The 27798-nt window shown below is 37.8% G+C and overlaps 2 protein-coding genes, 1 long non-coding RNA gene, 1 other non-coding gene and 1 pseudogene across 5 annotated transcripts; 2 read left to right on the forward strand and 3 right to left on the reverse strand.

The window, feature by feature from the left end:
• Positions 1-885: 885 nt before the first annotated feature.
• Positions 886-4707, reverse strand: LOC143876384 (uncharacterized). Its single transcript, XR_013250377.1, has 2 exons — positions 1817-4707; positions 886-1263 (listed from the first exon to the last, which is right to left on the reverse strand). It is a non-coding gene; the product is annotated as an uncharacterized LOC143876384 (long non-coding RNA).
• Positions 4708-9737: 5030 nt separating this feature from the next.
• On the forward strand, positions 9738-12094 carry LOC143886224 (homeobox-leucine zipper protein ATHB-12-like; annotated as a pseudogene). Its single transcript, XR_013253716.1, has 2 exons — positions 9738-10243; positions 10371-12094. The product of XR_013253716.1 is annotated as a homeobox-leucine zipper protein ATHB-12-like (transcript).
• Positions 12095-14068: 1974 nt separating this feature from the next.
• On the reverse strand, positions 14069-17631 carry LOC143876392 (mediator of RNA polymerase II transcription subunit 10b-like). Its single transcript, XM_077378096.1, has 5 exons — positions 17436-17631; positions 17227-17307; positions 17032-17134; positions 15975-16064; positions 14069-14363 (listed from the first exon to the last, which is right to left on the reverse strand). The coding sequence occupies exons 1-5, from the start codon at positions 17606-17608 to the stop codon at positions 14292-14294; spliced, it is 519 nt and encodes a 172-aa protein (XP_077234211.1). The 5' UTR covers positions 17609-17631; the 3' UTR covers positions 14069-14291.
• Positions 17632-17697: 66 nt separating this feature from the next.
• TRNAL-UAG (transfer RNA leucine (anticodon UAG)) lies at positions 17698-17777 on the forward strand. The gene has a single exon. It is a non-coding gene; the product is annotated as a tRNA-Leu (tRNA).
• Positions 17778-21122: 3345 nt separating this feature from the next.
• Positions 21123-24484, reverse strand: LOC143876400 (ubiquitin-ribosomal protein eL40 fusion protein). The gene is made up of 5 exons (XM_077378103.1): positions 24305-24484; positions 23501-23587; positions 23251-23353; positions 21564-21630; positions 21123-21449 (listed from the first exon to the last, which is right to left on the reverse strand). Exons 1-5 carry the CDS (start codon positions 24405-24407, stop codon positions 21423-21425), a joined length of 387 nt encoding a protein of 128 aa, XP_077234218.1. The 5' UTR covers positions 24408-24484; the 3' UTR covers positions 21123-21422.
• Positions 24485-27798: the final 3314 nt, after the last annotated feature.

Here is a 27798-nt window from a genome sequence, read left to right on the forward strand (position 1 = left end):
AATAATGATGTTCTATGTGCTTTTCTTTTAAATCAACCTCACCATTCTTTATGGTTGTGATTGCCCGCTTCATTATCACAATGTATGTGAATTAGATCACTTGGTATTTGCTCTAGCTTTAGATCTTCAATGAAGTGTCTGATCCATACAGCTTCAGATGCAGCTGCACTAAGGGCTTAATCTAACAAGAATACGGGGCCAGGGCGTATTAGTTAAATACCTAATATAACATTAAGTTAAAATAATCATAATTGCAAAATAAGGACCAATTTAGCGACATCAGAAGAGATCATCTGATGAGGTTGCAACACATATGGAAAACTAGTAAAGCAATTTTCACAGGATAGCATAAAAACCCTGAAAGAGGGAGACAAAGGTATTCGCGCACCCACTTGGTTCTAAGCTCATGTGACAAAAGATCACAATCATTCATGGATAATACCCAAATCTAATGCAAACCAACCACATTTACATTTCAATCTAGCTTCGAAAACTGAGCAGGCAACTCTCCCACACCCAAAACTTAGGGCACGTTTGCCGACAATGATTCTTTTTCTTCATGATAAATCAGTGTCTCTAAGTGGAGATGAGGGTGAAGTGACTAAAAATCAAGAAACAAAAAATTGGAATATCGAATTTTTTTTCTGATTTTTAGCCACTTCTCACAACCCTGAAACACCCATTTATCATTAAAAAAATCCTGGGAGCCAGACATTGCCTTTGTAAATTAATTTTAGAAGGATAGCATGAAAGCCATGAAAGAGGGAGAGACAAAGGGATTGACACACCCGTTGGCTTCTACGCTCATGTGAAAATTAAAAGAACACTCATGGAAAAGTTGTGAACACGAAAAACCATTCCCTGAAGCATCAAACAAGACTTGAATTTTGTGTCTCAAAACTCAAAAAGAATTTCAATTTCCAATGGCAGTTTCCCAATGCTATAATAGTAATGTTACATAATCTGCACTTAAGTTTGTTAAATAAATTCAGTCAAACACACATTATTTAGATTCCTGACTAGATTTAAAATTTGAAATGAGAAAACATTACATGGGGTCTCGTGAAATGTTCAGGGAAACCAATGTGCATTAAATGATAGTCAGTAGTTGGAGGGGTGAAGGAATCCATGGAGTAAATGCTGACGTTGAGAGGAGACAAGTGGTAGTGGTTGCACAGTCAAAGCCCTAAACTCTATCTGTAAAATAGTTTCCATCTATCGCTCCTTGTTTGGCTCTTTCTATCTTTGCACTGTTACTGAAACCTGAAACAGTGCAATGGAAAGGAGTGAGGAAATGGAGGTCTAAAGTAAAGAAGAAAGGAAAGAATTAAAACCCATTTCAGTGACCAGTACTAAATATCACATGGCTGGCTCTGGATGTGCTTAGATGTAGTAGTTAAGACCCCATTTTGGGGTTTTTTATTAATTTTTGCTCAAACAATAGAAATAGAATGATTCAAAAGGTAACTTAAAGGACACCATTAGAAGATTAGGGTTATAGTGAGATGAACTGGGGTATGCATGTTGGCTTTGCCAAGAAGACTGTTGTCCACTTTTCTTGTAAGCAATGGAAAGGAGATTTGTTTTGTGACCAACACTCTTCAGAAAAGCTCAAATCTTGAGATTCTATTTCAACAAAAAAAGAGGGAAAAGTACAACTTTGGATTGGGAAATCAGGAGAACAAATTCCATTTAGCTTATCAGCAAAGCCTTTCAACATCAATACCTCTCCAATCCCTCATTTTCATCAATGCAAGAATATACCCTGAAAATGTGTTTGAATTAACCAGATTATAAAATGAATTTAAAAAAATACCTCTCCAATCCATCATTTTCATCAATGCAAGAATATACCCTGAAAATGTGTTTGAGTTAACCAGATTATAAAATGAATTTTAAAAAATATTGCAGATAAAAGAAGGTAGAAGGAAAAGGCATAATACAATAACATCCACAGAATAGATAAAGGGAAAATTTTGGAGCGATCATACCAGCATAAACGCACTAGATCCCATCAGAACTCTGAAGTTAAGCGCGGTGTTGTACCCCTAAGTCTTTTCTTACCATTCAAAAAATAGATAAAGGGAAAAATAATCACCAAATATCATTTGATATACCCCATGAAAATGGGTCTTTCTTCAAACTAAATCCAGCGTTTTAATTAAAAAAAAAAGTAGTATCAATAGGACATGACCAAAAAATCAAAATTGTGGCATGTTCAAAGACCCATCAAGGGGAAAGAGCAGATCTCTACCAAGAAACCCTGAAAAATAAAAGAGAAAAAAAGAAGAGATGAAAGAAAATGAAACCCTGAAAAATAAAAGAGAAAAAAAGAAGAGATGAAAGAAAATGAAACCCTGAATGTATAGAGCCCGGATCTGATAATAGCAGAAACCGACATATCGGATCCTGTAAGCCATCATGAAGATCTACTGCTCAATGATAAAACCACAAAAGGGTTAGACTGACAAAAAAAATCCATGATAACAAAATTATAAGAAAAAAAAAGTAATGATGAAAAACTTTTCTCTTTTTCGTTATCGTCAGATACACTGACAGAGCAAAATAAAATTAAATCACAGTAAAAAATCCATCATCATTGCACCAATCTTCAACCCTCACACGATTTTTTGGACTTTACCCCTCAAACCCAAGAAAACTTTTAAATGAAAAAAAAATCAAAACGCATCATCATTACACCAATCTGCAACTCTCACACCAATTTTCGGACTTTACCCCTCAAAACCAAGAAAAATTTTACATGAAAAAAAAAAACCCAAAACCTGAAAAAAGTAACAAAAAATAGTTACCTTCGGATCCATGAAAAGAGTTAATAGAAGAAGCTGATTTGAATATATGGAAGCTACAATTGAGGGGAATGAAGCCTGGTCCGAAGAATCACATATTTATTTGATCAAGTAAGAGATCGTGATCAAAAGATAAGAAAACCAAATAACAAAAAAATTGTGCAAGTTTTTATGGTGGCCTCGAGCCAGACAACATTCCCCACAAATGAAAAGCTTCCCCTTAATTTCTCTTACTCTCCCCCAAGAGTCTCTCGTCTTTGTGCAAGGACTCTATGATGATAACTATGATGAAGTGAATGATTATATGAGGAAGAAAGAAAGAGAGAGAGAGAGAGAGAGAACAGAGAGATGAAAAGGAGGGGAAAAGAGGAGGTAAAGACAAAAGAGAGCAACAGAGCTGACCCTACAAATGGGATGCAGAAATGACCACGACTGCATGCATTCACCTCACGATAAAATTGAGAATTTGACTACATCTTGGATGAATTACACACACATAGCCGAACGAGTGTTTATATAGAACACCAAAAAGATAAGCATAGAAAGTAAGGACTAATTGTAGAAAGGGATAAAGATAGAATCTTCCTAATTCAACTTACTTTTCTAATTACTTAAGATTGCCTCTTCTAATCTACTTGCCTAATTTACCACCAAGACAATTTGAGATCTCAACCCAATCCGACGGTGGGATCTCACATAGTTTAAGGAGTGTTTATATAGAACACCCAAAAGATAAGCATAGAAAGTAAGGACTAATTGTAGAAAGAGATAAAGATAGAATCTTAATAATTCAACTTACTTTTCTAATTACTTAAGATTGCCTCTTCTAATCTACTTGCCTATTTTACCACCAAGACAATTTGAGATCTCAACCCAATCCGACGGTGTGATCTCACATAGCTTAAGGAGTGTTTATATAGAACACCCAAAAGATAAACATAGAAAGTAAGGACTAATTGTAGAAAGAGATAAAGATAGACTCTTCCTAATTTAACTTACTTTTCTAATCACATGTTATCTCTTCTGATCTACCTGCTTAATTTACCACCAATACATTTCGTCTGGAGATCTCAACCCAATACCATAGATCTAACATATTCAAGCACACAGAGTACTTTTTGATCCAAACTATCAAATGGGTGGCTTCGATCATCTTATGTTGTCGACCAGACAGTACTTTTTGAAAAATACTAGACTATACGGGACTTGCCCCACATACAAACTTCCTTTTCTTTCTCTTTATATATATCTAGAACCCTAGAAATTGAATCCCAATGTCAACCGTCCGATCTTGGAAATTCTGGAATGAAAAGAAAGAGGAAAAAAAAACCTCTAGTGAGACAAGAGTGGTTGAGCTAATGAGCTGCCCGATAACAAAAGAACCAATAAATTAATTTGATTGATTAAAGTTAGTATAGCTTTTCTACGTCCATTTGATTATGGAAAGGGACCCTAGTTTACCGCGTCCTTTTAACTCTGGCGAGGAAATCGAGAAGAAGACCTAGTGTGATAGAGCCAGGTCTCTCTACCTGCCGATTCTCATGGGTGCTCCTTTCTATTTCTCTAACTTTCACACTTCTGTACAATGACTGTCTTATTCACCACTCCTTTTTTTATTGAGTGCTTTTGGTCCAAATCCCAACTTTTTTTAAACGTTTTGGTCAAGAGAAGACTTGAAATAACTGATGTTTTCCCATGAAAATTCATCTGAACTGTAGGTTGTTTAGGTTCTAAACTAGGGTGATTGTTAGTGGGCTCCATTGATGAAAGAGTAAATCACCATTTTTACGGTATGATATTGATAGAGCTGCATATTGTAAGAAGAAACTTTGGCAATATTTTGCTCTAGTTTGGGCCTCTTGAAATAATCTGATTTGTAAATCAGGCGATAGAAGCACTTTCGAAGTCATTACTTACTATAATGATTATAATGAAATGTTATAACAATTATTTTCAAGATGTAAGATTTTATCCAAAAAAGACAAATAATTTTAGAGGGTGTTGAGAAAGTTGCCTTGTTTCCCGTACATATTTCCTAATATAGCTAGGATTGTGTGGTGTGGGGGAGACGCAAAAGGAAAGAGTTTCCCAGTATTATTAGGAAAGAGGAAAGAGATGAAATTCGTGAGAAAATAGTTTTATTCTTGGTGGAGAATATACTTAAGGGCTTGGGCGTGAGTTTCCCAAAAGTTGTTGTGGCGTAGCCGGAAGGGCGAAGAACGAGTCGGAGGTTGATTGCCGTCGACCTCCGATCGAATAAACCCTTGAATCTACAAGGAGCTGTTCTTTGAATCCACAAAAGAACTAGATTTTCTTCCAAGAAGAAAACAGTATATTCAATTTCAATAAGAATAGTCAAGCGTGCAACAAGCCTTGCACGTACATGTTTTATAGAAAAACTTCTACTCCTAAAAGTTAGCTATCCTAACCATACTTAAACCCAACTACCTGGGCTTTTAAACTCAACTCTTATTCGTATATGGACTCATATACTCGTCTACAAAGCAAAACGTTAAAAATAAACTAACTATATATATAGAGGAAATGGTTTGTGTGCAGCTGCACATATAGCTTATCTGTGCATGGCTGCCACAAACCATGGGGGGGCACATTTTTGGAGGGATCTCAAGCATTCATTTGGAAGGCCCTTCCATGGATAGGGTGTGTACCAAAAATCAGCCCTATAGGATCCTCCTAACCCTGCCATTTGTGGAGGGAAAAAATTGGCAGAAATAGTGTCTGTCCATTTTCCCCTCCAACTTTGATTGGAGGGAAAAATTATCGTATTCCTTTTGAAATTGGTGCTTACAAGGATGAAATTTTATGTGATGTTATCAACATGGATACATGTCATCTTTTGTTGGGAAGGCCTTGGCAATTTAACAGGGATTCTACTCATAAGGGAAGAGATAACATCTTCGTTGTTCGTCAAAACAACAAGAGTTATGCACTTCAACCTTTAGCGGAAGAGAAAGACGCAAAAGCTTCTCAAGTGGAGGGGCAATCATGTTTGACGATAAATGAATCACTTTTCAAATCCAAGAAGAAAGAGATACGTGATGGTGTCAAAAAGAAGCAAAAGAAGCCTACTCCACCTAAAGTTAAGTACAATGTGGAAAAAGCCAAGCATCGATGTGCCAAAGTCTTTGAGGTTGGGGAAGCTACGAAGACACCACTAATGAACCCGAGGCCGAGTTCTCCTCAAGTGGAGGGGAATGACGTAGCCCACATCTCTTTCTAAAGTCGAGAGATAAAGAAGGCAACACGTTTCCCCAAAATATTATATTTCCTATTTGAGTACAGTATACTTGTTTATTTAGTTATTTTCTGTTTTTCAGAAGTTTACGATAGTAGGTAGAGTTAAAATAGGAATTGGTATTTGTGTTATTGTAGGAAAAGGAAACTTTTTCCTCTCATAAAAGCACCTAACGTGTATGGCTTGTAGCACACTTTTGACTATTTGAATAAATTTTATTTAAAGGAACACTGAAGAAAGAAGTTGTTTCTTCTTAGTTCTACTTTTGTTTTTCGAGGATTCGTCGAACACCCCTTCGTGGATTCAAAGGTTTATTCCGATCGGTGTTGAAATTAATCAACCTCGACTTGTTCTTCACGCATCCGGCTACACCAAGGTAATAGATCGGTCAAAGAATAAGTGTTTTGAAAAGTCTAAAAAGCTAACAATCCCTATATTTTAGCATGCTTTTACGTTTTTATTTGTTTTGCTTTCTTAAAACAGTGAGTCATAGCATAGCTTGTATTATTTAATGTTTATCTATTTAGAGTCCAGCAAGATTTAGAAGTTTAGTTGAGTTGAAATAGGTGGCCGTTTGATTGAATCTTGGGCTTAGACGTAATTTTAGCTAGGATAGGAAAGTACTGGTTCTATATGAACCCAACGTGGCTGGTCTGAATTGCGACAGACCAGCCGCGAAAAGCCTTTTGCCATGGAGCTTAACAATGCCTGTTGTAATGGAGGATATAACAAAGACAACTCAGCTTGTTTAGTTATCAAGTTCTTAATAACCAAATAACACATGTACATACTAGCCGGTTCATAAACAGATTATGTTTCCAACAAATAACAAAGAGCAACAAAAAAATATGAGGAATTCTAGACTGAAGGGAGCCCTTGCAAAAAAGAGGTGAAAGGGCTCTCTTATTGGCTGCACATCACATCATGCATTAATAACGGCTGAAAAGTTAAACATGATGGTGATGTGCAGCCAATGGGGGAGCCCTTTCACCTCTTTTTTGCAAGGGATCCCTTCAGTTTAGACTTCCTCTAACTATATTTACCTCAGATGACTTTAATTTAATTTTTATATGACGAAACAAGATATTACTATATTTACCTCAGGTGACTTTAAGGCCCGGTTTGGATTCCAGGAATTTTCTGGAATAGTTTGGAAAAGGAAAATTATTTTTAAAAGTCCCAACCCTTTTACGCACTAAAAAAGATAAATTGAAGTAATCCTATTCAATTTTTACTCGGGAACCTTCAATTTATGATATTATCTATCTAAATTAATCATAATCATATCATTTCCCTCTAAATTGTGGAAAGAAAAAAAATTCTCAAGAAAAATTTCTGTTAGAAATGTTTTTCTTGCAATCCAAACGGGGTCTAAGTGAGTGTTTATATAGTTAGCACAACTACGGACGTACACCATATAATATACCTTAAGTAATTCTAAGTGCTTCTTAAAGGTTTCTTGTCGCATGCATTTGATGCCTACCCACTTAAACAAATTGGGCAATTGTTGTGATTAAATAACACACATAGTAGGCATTGTTGCCTGGCATGAACATGGCTTAGTGCATGTGTCATTTAGGCCACGTTTGGATACCCACAAGATTTAGATTTGGATTTCACACATTTGTAGTTGAGATTTGGGGCTGAATCAGATCCTTAAATTTCCAAATCAGCTACGGTGGGAAAAAAAAATCCGTTTTTCAAATCTGTTCTGCAGGACATTATTAGGAAATCAATATGGGAAATGATAAATGCGCCCCTTTTTCATCACTTGGGACACCCTACTGCATTGTATGTGGCAATCAGGTCACTTCATTCCTTCAAGTGTGAAGTACATCAGCACCTTTTCAGTCATAGATACACTGTAGCTGGGTGTCCCCCTCCCTCTCTCGTACAACATGAGCATGAGGATGATTGATGTATTTTGTATCCAAAACTCAAAACCAAATCCAAATTCAAAATCATGAGGTATCCAAACGTGGCCTTAGGGTATTTAGGGTAGTGTGTATCCTTTCAGTATAGTATTCTCTAAGAGGAAGTGTGGGATGCCCTAAAAGGAGACATATACTACCTTATAAGGAGATACATACTACTCATCTCACGCTACCCTTGAGCGATAAAAGGCCCTGTTTAGATTGCAAGAATAAAATTACTGGGAAAATATTTTCCTGGGAAAATTTTTCTTTCCATGATGTAGAGAAAAATGATATGGTTGTGGTTAATTTAGAGGGACATTATGATAAATTGTTTGCAGCTACTAGCAAACAATCCTAACCCTCGTGGCTGGGCTATGGCCAATCGACATGGTGGCCCACCACCTCGTGTTCTAAGAATCGTGGACCCTTGGCAATCTTACCTACATGATCAGAGCGGTTGATCTGGTGGGCCATCAAAAGATTGAAAATCCCTTTTCATCTTAATCGAGTAAACCAAGGATCAACTGTTTGGTGTGGGACCAGATCAAAGGCCAGGGTCATTGATCCAGGATGTCCAAATAGGGGCCACCGTGCCAAAGTTTGTTTCTGATTGTGTGACGTGTCCTGTGTGTAGATAACAATTCAAAGCACTCGTAAACCGACACCTTGGTATATGTACGCTCATTTTTTCGACAAAAATACGGGGGATTTTTACCAATACATCCCTACTTTTACCAACATTTTCTGATTTGTTCAAGGTATTATCCAAAAAGTGATAATTTCAGAGTGAAATTAAATCAGGTTGGCTTTTCCCAACCCAACCCAAGGAAATGCCAACCGAACCCGAGCCAAAATGGGGTTGAAACCGCCGTGTTCGGGTTGAGCCACACCCAAGTTGCACTACTATTCATCACTACCATCCAAATTACAATTTTACACTTACAAATTTTCAGTAGTTTTTCTGCCCGAACAGGGGAACATGAGAAGTCAAAAGAAACAACGGCATGTGTTACAGTCCCTAAATGGGGGCTTGCCTACGTATGAGACTAGGTGCGACACAGCTTGATACGAGACATGCTCAAGTGTTTCATAATATCTAGAGCTTTTCGCAGACACCACATCACGTGTTCGAGTCACGGGAGGGGTGACTTGTGGAGAGGGCTATTTAGTAAAAAGCTATAGCGAATGTCCCCGAAGTGAAGTTACCACAGAGTGGGCCACCACAGAAGGGGCGAACTGTAGAAAGAGCTACAAAGGCCACGACAACAGATGCGAAAGGGTGGTGGAATGTTACGGTCCTAAGTGGGGGCTTGCTTAGGTAAGGGACTAGGTGGGACCCAGCCTGTACAGTAGAGGTTAAAAGGGCCTAGCCTAAAATGTTCCATCAACTCTGGAGCTTTTAGCTGGTTAGATACCTACGACAAGGAGAAGATGCCGTATTAGAAAGTGGTGATCATGTTGAGTTGTTGACTGTCTATCCCCTCTTTTTAGGTCTTACCCTACTAAAAGAGTAAAATTGGAACTTAAAAATATAACAGGTAATGAAAACCAACAGACATTGACTTTAGAGATGTTTTAAAGTTTAATTTATAAAATCCTAACCTTTTAGTCAATTCGTAGTTTCCAGTATTGGAAGAAACTTTACTTAACTGGCAAAAATCCCAAAATACAATGAAGTAGCTTTCTTATTTCAAAAGAAGCAGCTGATTGAAAAGGGTGCTAAGCAGCTAAAGCACCCAGCTCCAAGAAAGAGAGATGGGATTTTATACAAGTAGAAGGGCCACGGAAAGAGTTGCCAAATCCCCACGACATCTGATTTCATTTGGTTGGTTAGACCGTCAATCTAAAACCACTAGGAGACTCTATAGTAAGGAGGTTTATCATATTTCTACATAAGCAAGCGCACCTGCAAGAACTGGAAGAACTGTAACTGGAGTATGGAGAGTGGAGGACTCTCCACCAGCAAGAACAGGAGATTCATCTCTCAAGATGAAAAAGAAGCATAAGAGGTTCAGTGATGCACAGATCAAGTCTCTGGAGTGTCTGTTCAAAGACGAGACGAAGCTCGAGCCAGGGAGGAAGCTGCAGGTAGCGAGAGATCTCGGGCTGCAGCTCTTCAGGTCGAGATATGGTTCCAGAACAGGAGAGCCAGGTGGAAGTCGAAGCAGCTCAAGCGGTACTACAACGTGCTGAAAGACAGTTATGATGCTCTGGCATCTAGTTTTGATTCTCTCAAGAGAGACAAACAATGCCTACAGAAACAGGTCTACAGACTCCTTTCCATTCCATTCTCACTCATTTACCCCAATTGAGCTTTTTCGAGGGGGTTGCTTCCTCTCAATAGACCATCTAAAGTAGAGAGTTTACTAAGATTTTGCTGTGATTTTACAGTTGCAGAGCCTGCGTGATCGGCTGGAAAAACCCGAGGTGAGCATGGATGGTGAATCAAATAATGGAGAAGCCAAGTGTGGTGAATGTGAAGAGAAACCCAACTTGTCGGTGGAAGAGGGGGCAGATGTTGGACTGTTTGTGTGTTCAGACGGTGAGAACAACAAAAACAATAAGGTCTCTGGGCAGGAAGAACCAGACCTGAATAAGATAGCACAGCCTGGGGATGCCTCCTTAACATTCACAGACAGGTGCTGTGACTTCGATTCTGGTTATTTTTCCAACCAGTCTTGTAGCTATTTCCAGTGGTGGGAGTTCTGGAACTGAATGAAATCTTATTGAAAGGAAATTGTGGTCTGATTTTGTTGTGTTGATAGGAAACTAAAGGGAAGTATGGCTCTTTTGGCATGCTGAAGCACGCCCAATAACTCTGATTGCCCATGAATATAAGATCTTGAGGATGTCAGCAACTTTTTAGAATCTTCAACCCTTTCTTCTCTAAATGCCCTTGCAATAAAAAACAATAAATCTAGGAATTCATAGTGTACAGAAAGTATATCTATACGGCGAGCTTCAGATTTGTTCTCCCCGTGGAAGAGTAGCACGCTAGATGCATTTTTGCATCTAGTAAATTACAAGGAAAAAGAGAGCTGGAATTGACACACAAAGAAATGAAGAAATTGAAGGAAGAGAGCAAGGAAAGAAAGAGGAAGCAACAAGGGAGAAATAGGAAAAGAGACTGTGTACTAGTGTGTTTGTATGAATTGGAGCGCAGATGCGTACCTGCCAGCAGTGTCATGGACATGCCCAGAACCAAAATTAAAAAGAGGCCCATGCCATGTTTATGGTAATTGCACTCACCCAAAAAATATGTTTATGGTAATTGTAAAATCTGTATTGTATTTGGAGAAACGAAAGCCAACCTCTCACCTGATTGGTTTTCCTTGCAATTTTCCTTCGATTGTAGGCATTACAGAAATAGATGAATGAATAATTGCAGGGGACAAGACTAGAATGAGAAAGTGGAATTTTCAGTAGTAAAAACCCAAAATCAGAAAACATTCACCACCAGAAATGAAAGAATTTTAACTATAAATCCAGGAAAAAAAATAGGCAACTTGCAAGATTTGAGAAAAACTGTCATGGATATCGCCAGATCCTAAAAAACTCAACAATTGGGGCATGAAGAGTTGCTGGAATGGATATTACAATCAAAGGTAACTCAATCCATGAAGCTATCACCAGCTGCAAATGTAAATTTTAATTTTGTTTTTCTACTACCTGTAAGTTGGTCTTTGTTTGGCTACAAACATGAATAGGGAATCACCTTGAACTTACGTTGCCAAACAAGATCGCGCGAATTTTATTTTTCTTTTGTACCAGAATCAAATAGAAAAACTTGGGCATCGAGAAAGTATAGCATAAAAGAGTTGCAGCATTGTTTTAGGCGACGAAGGGCTAAGGAAAGTAATTAGCAAAGTCCAAGGACGGCCAAGATACAAATTTCTTGAAGAACTTTGGAGCTGTCGCCAACCTCGTGTGTAGTTGAAGATTTTGCATAATGACCTCAAGCCAAAGGCCACCATCATTGTTGATGTCAAACCAAAAATGGCTCTAAAATGGCTCAGTTAAATGGTTTGTATGAGTTTGGAGATGCAGAATAGCAGTGTGCGTTTCTTCGGCCAGGCGCAACCTAGTCAAAGTGAGTTCTGGTGTTCCCCCTACATTTTGTGTGTGCGCGCGAGCGTTTTGGGAGGGGGGGAGAGGGGTATGATATTTCTGTTTCTGCCACCTTTTCTATCCATTCCACCCCCATCATCTGTTTTTTATAATATTTAAAATTCTGATTCCTTAAAGGACAAAACTAACTTTTCCATTAGTGGGTTCTTTGCTCATACTAACTGAAAAGAAAAGCAGATGCATGCTGATGAATTGAGAAGAGAAAGGGGAAGAAGTAAGGAGAGAAGAGATCCAAAGGAAAAAGGAAAAGAGGAAGAGGAAGTGGAGAAAGAGAAAGAAAGAAAGAGATCATGGGACTTCCATTCAATGTCAAATTTATCGTCAAGGAAGAGGAGGAGAAAGAAAGAGAAAGAGGTCACGGGGCTTCCATTCAATGTCAAATTCATCGTCTCTATACATGTACTCCGAAACAACCACAACAAATAATAGGTGAATTTCATCGACATCTTATAAACATAAACACTACCAACTTCATTCTCGTCAAAGTTGTGTCTCCACCAACTTCCATTAGCCACATCAACTTACAGGTGAAATCAGTCAAAGAATTAGGAGACGGAGATTTGATCGCAAGAAATTATGTAGAAGGCATCAAATGAAAACTTGATATTTGGTTTAGGGATAGGGTTTTGGAAGTGAAAGAGAGAGGAGAGAGGGTTGTTGATGTCGCAGACCATGATGCGGGGGTGGCGTGGGGGTTCTCTGATTTGATAATTAGTATAAACATTCTTTTTTGCGACCCATCGCCAGGCATGATTCTCATTCTCCAAGGGAAACACAAATAAAATTGTCCTGAAACAATTGTTTAAAACTCGGGATAGAGTAAAACTTGGTTCAAGTAAAAAGTAGTCGAATTGAGTCAACTTGGGCAAGTTGACACTAGATTGGGAGTTTTTAACCAGTGCCCCCCATGTTTATTCCCACCCATCATCCAATGTCCATTTCCAATATCTTCATGAGATCCAATTAGTGATTCAACTCACTAAATAGAAAATCATCAAAGCTCCTCTCTTTTCAGGCATTCCTCCCCAAGTACAAGTGGGGTCCATCATCTCTTCGAACTATCCATCATGAATCCCTTAGAATCCACGAGATGATAACCAAATCCCTATAACTTTGATGAGTCGAACATGCAAGATAATAAGTCACCCTCGATGACCATATAATGATCCCACCACCAATGGATATGCTCCACCCTTATATTCCCCCCACAAACCTAATAAAACACCAAAACTATCTTCCTAATTCTCCCAATGAAATCCATACGAGGTTTCTAAGCATAAAAGCGAACCACAGAATAACATCACTGCCCGGAGAATTAAGACAACATACTTGCATTTGCTCCTTAATTTCCCTTCCTCTCCAAGAATAAACGTCTACAAGTGGATTTGAGCTCGAAGGGAAGACTAGGACATTACTTCTTTTTTTAATGGTAAGGCTAGGACATTACTTCTATTCACTATTACGAAAGAATTTTCCCTTCCTTTTTAAAATTGTTTTACTGAATAATGTAACTGCCCTCTTTCGTCCCGAGTTTCCTACTCTTCTATTTTTCTTTTTCTGGAATTTTTATTATTTTGAATTTAACAAAAAGTAGGGATTAGTTGGATGGTGTCAAGGGAAAGCATATAATTAGTATACCCTTCCATAGCAGATCAACGTCAGCGACCATTTTATGATCCATGGTAATATTAACAATATCCATTTGAGGAGAGGTAAGAAAAGACACTTCAAGGACAAAAATAGCTTAGTTCACAATAAACAAAAATAAAAAGTGGCGTGACAATTAAAGGATGTATGCAATGTAGCACTACCTCAAAGAAAGCACAAGGAAATTGCATTTGAGCAACTAGTGTGGGGCCAATGGAATTCTCAATATCTTCTTTTGAGGAAAGACAACATTATGTAACATCCAAAATTGATGACAAAATTTAACTCCTTTTCTAGAAGATATACATGTACAGTGAGTCTAAATAAAACCAATTAACACCTTCACGAGAACTTCCATAATCTTAAATTTACAATCGACATAAAATAAAATGGAATTACATCATTATAAAAGTGCTACAAAAGATATCCATGCGAGATTTCCTAAAATGTGGCATTACAGCACAAATAGGGCATAAACATCCAACAACATCAAAGCATCATGAACTAAGAGAACTGTAATTATCACCAACTCGGTCTTCAGTGCTCGGTCTTGACCTTCACATCTCCATTAGGTAAAATACTCTGTGCTTGTGCTAGACGTTTCAATTCCTGCATCAAATGGCATGAATAATGACGCCAATCTGACCAATAATAAGCAAATGACCCTTATAAAGAACGACTAGTATATCTTAGTTTCCAAAAAAAAAAAAAGAACTACTAGTATATGAGTACATATCAAGGAATAACCGATACTCTTCCATTCATAGAAGTATAGCATATGAGTTAACCAATAACTTGTGTAAAGAACATCGACAGAATGTCAATACTTAATATCAAGGTTTTCCACACATCAATCTGAATAGCCCCTACACTGCCTACAGCTTTGGAACACTACTTGCATATTGCAATGGTGATTGAGAAATTACAGAAGCACAGCAACTAAGTTCAAAATCGGCGTATTATGAATTTGTTGAAGCCTTGAATTAAATACAAGTGCCCTAATTTATCATTCAAAACCAATTTCATTGGCATTTGATTGTGCGGAGTGCTAATATGTATTCATAGGTAATTGAGAACTTACAGAAGCACCGCTACTAAGTTCCAAATTGGCATATTATGAATTTGTTGAAGCCTCGGTTATGGCAACTCGAGATGGAATCGGTTGTACAAAAATTCCCAAACTTCTAGCTTGTACAAAAATTCACACAAATCAAATACAAGTGCACTAACTATCATTGTAAACCCATTTCAATGATATTTGATAATGTGGAATGCTAATATGTATTCCTAGTAACACAAATGTTGACATAATCGGGACCTTCATAAAAATCGATTCACCTTACAAAGTTAAAATAACTAAAATGAAAGATACATTTTGGAGAACAGTGAACAGTGAAGACTCTGGAGTATGGATCCTGTCTGCAGTGTCAAGCCAATTCCTAAATAGCTCAAGTGACATGCCGCTATATATTTATCAGAGGTAGCTTAATCATGTTATCTGTTTTTTAACCAGAAAGCCTCAGCAACTGACAACTTTTTTTATAGCATGTTCACATAAAGATTCATTCAATGACTGACTGAATACATGAGGTTATCCTATCGGACTCAAACCAAAAGGTACGAGAGCACATCCTTGATTGCTAAGTATGTTATAAGCCTGTGAGGGTTAAACTTTAAAGTCAACTGCAATGATTGTATTTACAACAAAAAAATCCAAAACAATGGTTTTTTTTTTTTTTGGAAAAGGACGAAGGTGCAGGGCAAGGAATCTGGGATTGAACATGCAACGTAAAGATTGAGGCATAAAGCCTTGACCAACTGAGCTACAGGCTCCACCGTAGAACAACAGTTTCATCCATTTAGGAAAAAAATACAATACTCCTTTTCACATAAGAACATGAGAGAACAAACACAATTTGTACGAAGTGATCTATTGTATTATCTAAAAAGCTAATAACAATTGCTTGCAATGGATATTGTTTAATGAAATCCACAGTCAACAGATCAACACCATTAAGCACAATAAAAATGAGGTATAACAACAAATAAAAAATTTCAAAAAAAAAAAACAACAAATAAACTGTTTGCGGTTCCTCTCCACTATATCATATCATCAAAACAGGTATATCAGTGCAATAGATAGCACCAATATAAATGCAGCTTGATTAGTAGAATAATACAATATTAACATCACAATTGTGGTAGTTCCCTGCAACTTACAGCAGCGGAAGTCGCACGGATCTCCCTATACGCCTCCACTTCATCAGGAAATGCTTGTTCAAGTTCTTCCAATAGGTGCTTACGCAGACCCTACAACCATAACAAGGAAATGAAGCCATCGTATTGAGCACAAAATTACCAGATACCATCAGTGGTGAAAAAGGAATCGTAATGAGTTGAAGCTCCATTCAGAGTCAGAATCCTCCATGTTACAAAGAGCAATCCCAGAATAAGCTGGATGTTAGCAAGCAAACAATGAACTGAAATAATTGTATACTAGTAGATAAAGATTGGCGTGTTTCATAGAAATTATAAACGAAAAGGAGTTACAGCATTGCCTTTCCTGAGTGTTTGAGGTAGATACCTATTTCACACTAGAGAAAGGGAAAAAATACAATGTCCAAACAAACTCAAAGACAGGGCCAACCTCAAATACAGGGAAAGGAGTTCCGCATAAGCAAATCCCAGGTCTCTTTACAAACTAACCAAAGCGAGACAAGCTCCAGCTGGTACCATATTGAAACCCAGAAACCTATGTGAGTCTAATGCCCAGCGCTTTCAAAGGCGGTCACGGCGTACGCCTTGAGGCATGCCTCAAGGCGAGGTACACCAAAAAGCCTTAAAATGCAATGTCATAAAGGCGAATGTCCCAGGGGCAAAGGAGTGAAAAAAAAAAGTGCCAAGGTGCAGGCCTTTCACTATGAGAGGGTTAATCAGAGAAAGCTGAACAAGAATGGAAGAGTTATGGAAGGCAAAAGCTCTTCAAAGGGGAAAGGAAAATTACGCGTTTTCTCTTTCTCTCTCCTCTTTCTATATTGGTAATGACACCCCCTCCCATCGCTCTACGGGGTTGGCAACCAAACACTGCTTTTCACCATTCTACAAGGTAAATTCAAGGTAAATCAAATGTTTGTCTCTCCCTGTTGACTACTTATACCACTAATCTACAAGATAACTACGTGTGTCCAAACAGACCCTAAAGAAATGCAAAAACAAATGCCACAAAATTATTATTTTTTTTAAAAAATGCAAGAAAGAAAGAGAAAGAAAAGCGCACCTTGAAAGAATCGGTCTTGCCTTTGGTGATCTGATTCCTGGAGATGCAGCTATTGATCACATCCCTCGTGAATTCGTCCGGATTTTTCCCGTCATCGATCAAACTAAAAAAACAAGAACAAGAAAACATTTAAATATGAGGAGAATTATGTAGGAGAAAACAACAATTAAATACAAAAACACAACAGAGACTCACTTTACAACCTCCATGGGAACCTGAATGTTGCAATTATCCGCCAATCTCTGCATCATGTCGAGCTCTGAAACGACATCATTACTGCAAGACCAAACCCTAGAATCAGAAAACCCTAGAATCCGAAGGACGACAAACAAGAAAAAGAGGAATGAGTAAAGATTGAAACCCTAGGGGGTTTTTTTATTTGAAACCCTAGGTTTTTTTTTTACATGCGTTGGAGGAGGGGGAGTTGAGAAGCGACATTGAAGGAGGAGACGGTGAGGTGGAGCTGGTGAAGAAGGCCGAGGTTCTTCTGTATTGAATTTATAACCTCCTTCAAATTCTCTTGAGGATCGATTCCACCATTACCAGACGAGGAGTTCTGAGAAGAAGACTCCATCATGGTTTTTCTTTTTTGGGTGCTACGGTATAAGAACAATATGGTTTGTTTATAAATAAGATAGTTTCAAGTAGGAAATATGACACTTGAATGACAGTTTGGCCGAGTGGTCTAAGGCGCCAGATTTAGGCTCTGGTCCGAAAGGGCGTGGGTTCAAATCCCACAGCTGTCAGTTCTTTTTTTCTTTTTTTTTTAAGGGGTAATTATTTTTGGCACTCCTTCAAGGCCAATTAAAAACAAGAAGGCATGCTTCTTTGGTGACATATCAAAACATGGGAGTGCTAAAATTATTTTCCTTTTTTAATTCATCTTTTTTCCCGTATATTTAGGGGTGCAACTTGGGTAGAGTAAAGGTTTCACCCGACCCGAAAATAGCATGGGTCGGGTTTAGAAATCATGGGTCTTAGGTAGGGTCGGGTTTTAGTTTAAAAACACGGCTCAATCTTGGGTAGGGTCGGATTTAAAGAAGAAGAAAAATCTGAAACCCGACCTGACTTATGTAAGTGTACTATGACATTTTTAATAAACCCGACCCGATATAAGGTAGGGTAGGGTCGGATTGTAGTTTTTTCTGCAACGCGTCAACGTGAAAAAACCCGACCCGACTCGACCCAACCTGAGAATTATCATGGGTGGGCCGGGTTTGGGTATTGTGGGTTTTCCGGAAAAAAAACCAACCCGAACCGACCTGAGATATTTCTCGGGTCGGGTAGGGTTCTTCAAAACCCGACCCACCCGACCCGAGTTGCACCCCTACCTTATATCTTGCAGGAAAAACCACATCTGTCTACCTTATATCTTGCAAGAAAAACTACATCTGTCATCCGTTATTTATTCATCTTTTAAATTTTTAAGATATTTCCGAAGACCACGTCTCCTTTATGTATATTTTTCAAAAGCCCACTAAAATTTTCAATTTTTTTCCAAAGACCATCTTCCCTTCATCTGTATTTTGCAAAAGCAACCTGCCATCCGAAAACCTACATTCACCTCCTTTAACATATAAATGTTAATTTCTCATTAAGTAGTTAGAGATACAGTACCACACAAAGAAGGGATGTCTCTCTCTATCTCTCCCCCATCACATAAAAAATCAGGCTTCTTCCTCCCTTTTCCAAACATTTTTCCCTAGTTTTTCCTTCAAAACTACAATCCTATTAATAATTCCCATCTACCTGATAAGGCCCTATTCATTTCAGATTGTGACGACCGATGGAGGGCTCCAACCGATCATTGGCCCAAAATTAAACATATTTGGGCTCTGGGCCAAATATCGGTTAGGGCCCTAACCATCAGTAGGGTTCTACCCATCAGTTGTCACAATCTGAAACAAACAGCGCCTAAACCTTAAAAATTCTGAAACCAAGTCATGGGATTGGGTATTGATTCTATTGAATCGACCCAATAAAGTCTTTTATCTTATTATTAATTACGGCGAAGACAGTGATTACAATGCCTTCCTGGCCACTAATCACCCTCTTCGCGCTTCCATGTTTTACTCTTGATTATTAATAATACTTAGTTAGCCTGACTCTATTTCATATAGAAACGACGGCATCTTACTCCTTTTTGCAACAATAGATTCACGTTGGCAAACCCATCTCTCTTTCTTCTTCTTCATCCGTTATATAGGGATATCAGAAAATTCGTATTCTACCTTTAATAAATCTAAATCTGATGACATGGTAGAACATGAATCTGAAAACAGTGCAACTAATCTGATCTGTAAATAAAACAGTAATCAAATAATCAAAAGGGGCGGATATATCACTTCTCATTTTAAAAATACCTCCAACATGAGGTGATCTCTTACAAACATCTCAATCACCTCAATCCTGAGGTGATGGTGTGCAAAAATTCATAATTTTTGTTGGATATTAAGGTCTTCTGTTGCAAAGCAATGTGATACGCCCTACTGAAGATTTTTTAGAAAGTAAGTGTAAAATTATATCCTTTTAATTCTGTTGCAAAGCAATGTGATACACCCACATCCCTCATTTGTATGCTTTTTTGAGTTTCATTTCTTTTGTAGGAAATTCTTTCTTCCATGCTACTGTGCTTCTTTTGTAGAATTTTTCTTGTTTGGTGTTTTAATATTTTTATTCTGTTCCTTCTTAGGGTGGTGTGTTTGGATTGTCCGAATCACTAATTGGAATGGACATCACGTTACATTCATATTCCTATTCTCCTGCTAAACGTAATCTCTTTCAATTCTGATTCTAATGTTTGGGTAAGCATTAGAAATTGAAATTGTGGAGAATGGGGACCATCATCCTCTTCATTAGTTCGCTTAAAGCTGCAAAAGAAAAACCATCCCCTGCTAAACCTATCAATCTTCTCAATAGCCATTTTCCCTCTCATTTAAGTCTTAGCTAAGCTCATTATGCCCTGCAAAACCCACCAATATTTTCAGATTTCTGAGGCTTCCTGGTAAAAAAACGGACGAACAGGAAAGGACATAAAAATTGTTAGAACTTGTGGGAGGTAAACCACACAATTCCTGGCATTTTTTTGCCGCGGTTTTCATCATGAAGTCTTCATTTTGCAGGAGATCTAACAGGGCTGTTTGGCGGACAGGACCTTCAAGAAATTTGACGGCACCTACTAGGGAGTAGGGATGCCCTTTGGGTCAACGAACCAATGAAGGAAATGAAACCAGTTGAGGCAAGGAATAATAGGGTAGTAGTCTTCTAGTAGAGCAGCGGTGAACCCATAGCGTGTTTGGCTGTCAAGGTTGGGTTAGTCACTTAGCAGTATCCCAGTAGTCTTCATGTAAAGTACCCACAGAGAGAGAGAGAGAGAGAGAGAGAGTTGATCCTAACCCTCTACAGATCAAAGGGTTAGGATCAAACTACGGAAATGATTTTTGGGGCACAAACTATTTAGGCTGTGGCCAGATCATCCTAGATAAGTTATCTACACGCTAGCTTAAAATACAGTGGGGGCCACATTATTTGGGTGATCCAAACCATTCATTTTTAAGGCCCTCTCATAGATAGGGTGTCCACAAAAAATCAGATACATAGGATCATCCTAACCATTCGAACTTTGGAGGCAAAAAATGAACTAATTTGTGAAGGTTTAAAGACATCCATTTTATTTTCACAAATGGTAGGGTTGGGATGATCCTATGGATCTGATTTTTTGTAGACACCCTATCTATGTGAGGGCCTTTAAAATGGATGGCTTGGATCACCCAAAACAATGTGGGCCCCACTGTATTTTAAGCTAGTGTGTAGAGAACTCTCTACACATGTGTAGGAAATATTACCGAAATCTGTAACAAAAATTAACTCAGTTGAAATATTGACAATCAGCTTTTCGTTTATAAACTTGTATTTCAAATTCTAAAAGACTTACTCTAAGATTTTTGCATTTTTGCCACTGCAATGATTCTGAGCAAGTCTGTTAGAAATGAGGAACATTCGGTTGGTGATGAACACTCTTAAGCAAAAGAGTTGAAAAAGGGCATAGACCTAAATAATAGAACAGATTGGCATTCAGAATAAGACAAAAGTGAGATAAACAGAAAATCCATAAGCAGCAATCACACAATCACATGATTTTTGGTTTCCGAATAACACTACCAACAATCTTAGCATCACAATCCCATGATAGACACAACGAATCTAAAAGGTAAAACAGCAGGATAAGGTCTCAACTAAAAGTCCAGAAGATAAGAAAGAAATAGCAACCAGTGCTCAAGTTCCCCAACTTTAATTCCTCCTCTTTAGTACGTAAGAAGGGCATAAAACAAACAAGGTGTGTGTCTTCTTTGGGCCTACCGCGTCACCTCTTAACCCCCATTAAGTTAAATTTACTTGATCTTCTTCTTTGGCCTCAACTGAAATCCAAAATCCCAACAGAAAAATAAGCAATAGGAGTCTTTCAGTAATGCATCATATTGAATTATAGAAACATAGTTTGAAATGTGAATGAGAGAACACTAAATTCACACCTGATTGCTGTGGCCACATTTCTTTTTCCTGCAGTTTACAGCCCGAGGATGTAGGCGCGCATAGCATCTGAAAAAACAGAAGACACCATCAGATGTATTTCAGAACTAGATACGGCACCTCGGACAATGGCAGCTATTTCAGAAAATATGATGAAATGAACAAACATTAAGCTGCAAAATTAAAATGTTTTTTTTTTAATGATATTAAAACATCTCAAATTGTTTACTTTGTACTCAATTCTTTGAAAGAATTCAATTAGCAATATTATAGTGAAAGCCACAAAGGTACGCTGCATGCCTAGACTTGGGGCCTCTTTGCGTACCTCTAAAACTTATGAGTCCCATCATGGGCATTTGCCAATCTTAACAATATAGTGCCCTATGTCCCATACCAATAAGTTCACTAAAACGAATTGTCTAGTTAAGTATATTGCGTACACACAATCGTATTACCGTGCACGTAATTCAAACACATTTTGGAAAATTTAAATGGCCAAATTCTATTGAATTATTATATTAAATCCCACGCGACATATTTTCACACCAACTTACGATCCACACGTTTCTTCAAATACATAGGGCCACCAATCTTTTGGAGTCGATCCCGTCAGACAAACCCTAGCGGAACATTCAAAGTACCGCGCTCAAGGGCTTAATTCCATCGGCAGGTCCCATAGTCCTATCATCATTGTCCGATGTATTCTGCGGTGTTGTCTCGACACTAATTAGTCTGTCCACTTTCCTGACACCCCGCTCACAGTGGAAATATAAGCCCAAATCAGCTAAATGGATTTTTCAAGATTCCAATCACATGATGTACATTAGAGTACAAAATGAGAGAATTTGATTGGTGGCTAAATCCCGACCAATTCAAGGAGAATTATTTGTAGAATGCATATATATATATATATATATATATATATATATATATATATATATATAGACACACATACATATACGTGGGTGAGTGTTGATACTGCGGTTTGCGAGCTTTATTAAAATAAGTTCAAAGAGAATGACAACACAACACCCACCACTTGATTCTAGTGACCCACATGGTATCAAAGTGATTTCTTTAAAAAGATCTATTTCATATTAAAAATTCCAACTTTGAAAAAATGTAACAAGATCCTCAATTCTACTACCAAGATACTGCGGTTTGTGAGCTTTATTAAAATAAGTTCAAAGAGAATGACAACACAACACCCACCACTTGATTCTAGTGACCCATTGGGCATCAAAGTGATTTCTTTAAAAAGATCTATCTCATATTAAAAATTCCAACTTTGAAAAAATGTAACAAGATCCTCAATTCTACCACCAAAATACTGCGGTTTGTGAGCTTTATTAAAATAAGTTCAAAGAGAATGACAACACAACACCCACCACTTGATTCTAGTAACCCATTGGACATCAAAGTGATTTCTGTAAAAATATCTAGTTCATATTAAAAATTAAAATTCCTACTTTGAAAAAATGTAACATGATCCTCAATTCTACTACAGAGAGACTGCCCCGCAAGTGACATTGCTTCTTCATGAGAAAATCGTAAAGAAAACTTACTTATACGCATCAAATTTTGCATAAAAGGGATACAATTACAAGCAAAAATCACGGAAAGGAACCCCTTACACCTTCCAATTCCCAAAGAAACAAAACGAGAGACAGAAAGAGAAATAATACTTACTTTCGGCATATCATCTTGTCTTGGTTATACTTCCTGGCCAACGCCATCAGAGAGGGTTCAATAATCCCACCGCGAAGTCTTAGAACAAGATGCAGCGTCGATTCTGCAATGAATTCCATGATTCCAATCAATCAAAGGTCAAAAAATTGTTAAGGATAGCAAAAAAAGAAGCAGCATCAGAAAATTAAACATATATCGGTCTATAAGGCAAGAAATTCAAGTTAAAAAAAAAAGGTGAGAATCTAGGAACCTTTCTGGATATTGTAGTCGGCGAGAGTACGGCCATCCTCAAGCTGTTTACCCGCGAAGATTAGGCGCTGCTGGTCAGGAGGAATTCCTGAAAATCATCCGTTAGTCAATTTCTTTTCTATGATACCTTTAGTCAGTTTCAGATTAGAAAGAAGAAGAAAATAAGGCCCTGTTTGGATTGCAAGAAATTTCAGAAAAAGTTTGGAAAGGAAAATTATTTCTAAATGTTCCAACTTTTTTCAATACTAAAAATGATTTCTATAACCAATCCTATTCAAATTTTACCTAAAGGGCCCTTCAATTTGTGATTTTTTTACCCTAAAATGAACTCTAATCACATCATTTCCCTGTAAATTATAGAAAGAAAAAAATGCCCAAAGTAATTTTCCGTCCAAAATTTTTTCCTTACAATCCAAACAGGGCCTAAAGAATCCAATGAATATAAGGTTAGGGTTTTATCATGAAAATCATCCATTAGTCGGTTTTTTATTTCTATGATACCGTTAGATGTATTCTCAAGAAAGAAGAAGAAAATAAGGGATGGAATGAAACTAGGGTTAGGGTTTTAACGAGAAGGAAATGGAGTCACTATAATCTGGTAACATCGAAGATAAGGAAGAAGTATAAAAGCGAAGAGATGAAAGTTAGGGTTAGGGTTTTAGGAAATGGAGACAATCTACATATGTGGCGAAGAGTCGAAAGTTAGGGTTAGGGTTTTAGGAAATGGAGAGAAACTGCATACGCGGAGAAGATCGAAAGTTAGGGTTAGGGTTATGGGTTCAGAAAATGGAGAGAAAATGCAAACCTTCCTTGTCCTGAATCTTGGCTTTGACATTGTCGATGGTATCGCTGGATTCGACTTCTAGGGTTATGGTCTTTCCCGTTAGGGTTTTCACAAAGATCTGCATCCTTTTCCACCCCTCTCTTCTCTACTCCGCACCCCCTTTTTTTTTTCCTGTGTCTTCGTTTCTCTGGTTCTATTTATATCAGCTGGGTTGGAGATAGGGTTTTCCATCCAACTTCCGACTAGGGTTAGGGTTTGCTTTTGGTCAAGGGTTAGGCTGTCATCACCGTACACGTGGTACGTTATTATTGGTGATCGGGTGAGATGATCTAGTGGGACAAACAGACAATCCTACAATAAAAACAGTGGGGCCCCCTTTCTTAGGTAATCTAAACCGTTCAATTGTTGGGCCCCCGATTTAGATAGGGTGTGCCTAGAAAATCTTCTCAAAAGGATGATCCTAACCCTCCAAAATGTGGAGGTTTTTACATGGTGATGTCCATTTAAACCTCCACAAATCGGAGGGTTAGGAACATCCTCTAGAGAAAATTTTCTGGGCACACCCTATCTATATCAGAGCCCAACAGATGAACGGTTTAGATCACTCAAAAAAATGGCCTCCCCTGCTTAGGGGGGTGTTTGCATGTGCATGCACGGCCTTTCACAGTTTCACAATATAGTTTCTCCCACTTCCAATTAGACCCAGCAAACAGTGACCCGAACCCACGGGTCCACCCAGCCCACCCGTAATTTACGGGTCCGGGTCACTAAATTAGTGACCCGTTGAGATTTGACCCGGCCCGTAGGGGTCCCTTCAAAACTGGGCTGAGCCGGGTGGACCTGCGGGTGCCCGGAAAGACCCAAACGATCGAGATTTTATATGGTGTAAGCCTTTATAGTCCCGCATTCCACATCATAGGATGATCTAAACCATCCATGTGATGAAACACAACGTAAATAGGTTGTGCCCCAAAATTCATTTCCATAGGATGATCCTACCACACCGATCTATAGAGGTTTCAATAACCCATAGATCAGAGCGCTAGGATCATCCTATGGAAATGATTTTTATGGCACAACTTATCTACGTTACGGCCCATCACATGGATGGGTTGGATCATCCTATTATAGTGTGAGTATAAAAAGGGCAAAAAAACCATGCGACCCACAGGTCCACCCTGCCAGTACGGGTGGGGTCCGGGTTCACCAAATTGTGACCCGTAAAATTCGACGTCGTCTATGACCCGGCCCATACCACCCAGACCGTATGGGTTGGGTGAAACCAGGCCAGGCCCACCCGTTTGCGAGGTCAACTTCCGATGGCGACTCCCACCATTTTACCTCAATCTCCGACCAGAGATTTTAAACGGTGGAGTCTCATGGGAGTCGGTATCCGTTGTCCAACACTTTTTATATGAAAAACTTTTGCTAAGAAAAACATTTCCATGGGAAATAAATTTTCAGTGTTTGGTGACCTTTGTCACAATAGATTTTTTTTCTAAAATAATCTTTTTACCTATTTTTATGGGAAATTACAAACACTAAGCCCAATTTGGATTGCAAGAAAATTTTTACTGTCAAAATTTTGTCTCCCTAGAAAATTTTCTCTTCTCACATTTTAGAGAGAAATGATGGTACCTCTAAATAAAAATTGAATAGGGTTGGTTCATGTTATCTCTTGTGCAGAAAAAAAAAAACAGGGAAATTTTAGTAACATTTTTCCTTTCCATGCATTTCTAAAAATTCTTAAAATCTAAACAGTGCCTAAATTACAAACAAACCAGGCCCTGGAATTTTTTTTCCATGAAATATTATTGTCAATGGAAATATTTTTGTTTCCATAATTTTTTTTCCTACAACAATACACATAGACACATCGATGTACCATCAAGGGGGAGAGTGGATTCTAAGTCCGATGAACCAATGATGTTGGCCTCCTTTTAGATCATGTGAATTTCTAACCCCCGACCAAGGTTTTAAATTTCGGTTTCGGTACTGATTTCGGACCCACCGAAATCAAAAATTTTGGCAAAATCCGAAATTTGGTAATAGTTAAAAAATATTATTTAATTAATTTAAAATTTTCGGACCAAAATTCCAAAATTTTGGGCTAAATTTTGTAATCTTTAATTTTATATTTTTTAAAATATTTATTAAAAAAAATTATAATCTTTATTTCGTAATCTTTCTCGAAATTTCGGCCAAAATTAATGAAATTTCAGTCCGAAAGTTAAAACCATGCTCCCGACCAAATGGTCTATGTTCTCGATCCAACATGTTGGCCCACAACTTCAACTTTTTATTAGCCTTTTTTCCTTTCGTTTTTTGCACCCTGAGTGTTTGGATCGAGGAAAAAATAATTGAATTTTTTGTTGTTGAAAGTAGAATTCCATGGGGGAAATTATGGGATCTAGTGGGTTTTTTATTTTCCTTGAAAATGGAGAAATTTTTTAATTTCGGAAGAAATTTTCAATGAGAAGTTTACCAAACGGTGGAAATTCATACTGTAGGGAAAAAATTTCTCAAAAAAATTCTATATTCCCCAGCTACGCATATTCTTTTCAATTATGTTTTGGGTAGGTTGGATTGTAATTGAAAATTTTCTATGTTTTGAGTAGTTTACCCGGCTCAAAGTGACTAAGTCTAATCCGGACACTAGTTGGATTCGTCTACATGGATCATTTTCTTCTATTTTCATAAAAATTGTCTAAAGAATTCATTTAGCCGACCCAACTAGTTTGAGACAAAGGCTTAGTTGAGTAGAGAAGTTTGCAATTACTTCTTCTCCCTTTTTCATTTTCTACAAAACCAGACAAACTCGAATACCAACGAAATTCGAGCTTCACTAGCGGCAGCAATGGCAACATATAAAATGGGAGTCAATATCGAAAATAACCACACCCCCTGAATCGAAGCATGCATGAATTTTCTAGAAAAGTTTGGAAAGGAAAAATATTTCTAAAATTTCCTTCTATTTTATACACAAAAAATATAACTAGAATAAATCCTTTTCAAATTTTACTTTTAGTGGCCTTTGATCTATGATGACATCCCTGTAAATTAGCCATAATCATTCATTTCCTCTAAATTATGGAAAGAAAAAATTTACCAAGGAAGACAAATCACCATTAAAAATGTTTTTTACTGCAATACAAAGCGGGCCTAAAGGCCATGTTTAGCAGTCATAATTTTTTCCATAGAATATTAGCCTCCAATGGTGAGGAAGGACAGGACAGGAAGTGCTGAGGGAGATAAGGACAAGAGAAGGGGTCTCTTGGATACAAGTACTATATAATCCAGAATTATAAAATCTTGAATTTTACAAGCTAAAACCTGGATTTTATAAGGTAAAACCTGGATTGTACATTCTTAGGACTGTAAAATCGAAGTTTTAGCTTGTAAAATCTAGGCATCCAAACAGCCCCTTAGTATTGATGACAAATAAACAAGATTAAAAAAACAAAACAAAAAGAAAAACAAGCTATACTCTATAAATATTATTTCACCCTAAAGAC

Source organism: Tasmannia lanceolata, unplaced genomic scaffold, assembly GCF_043159265.1.
Source record: "Tasmannia lanceolata isolate RefF3 unplaced genomic scaffold, GAP_Taslan_0.1 ptg000002l, whole genome shotgun sequence".
NCBI lineage: Eukaryota > Viridiplantae > Streptophyta > Magnoliopsida > Canellales > Winteraceae > Tasmannia > Tasmannia lanceolata.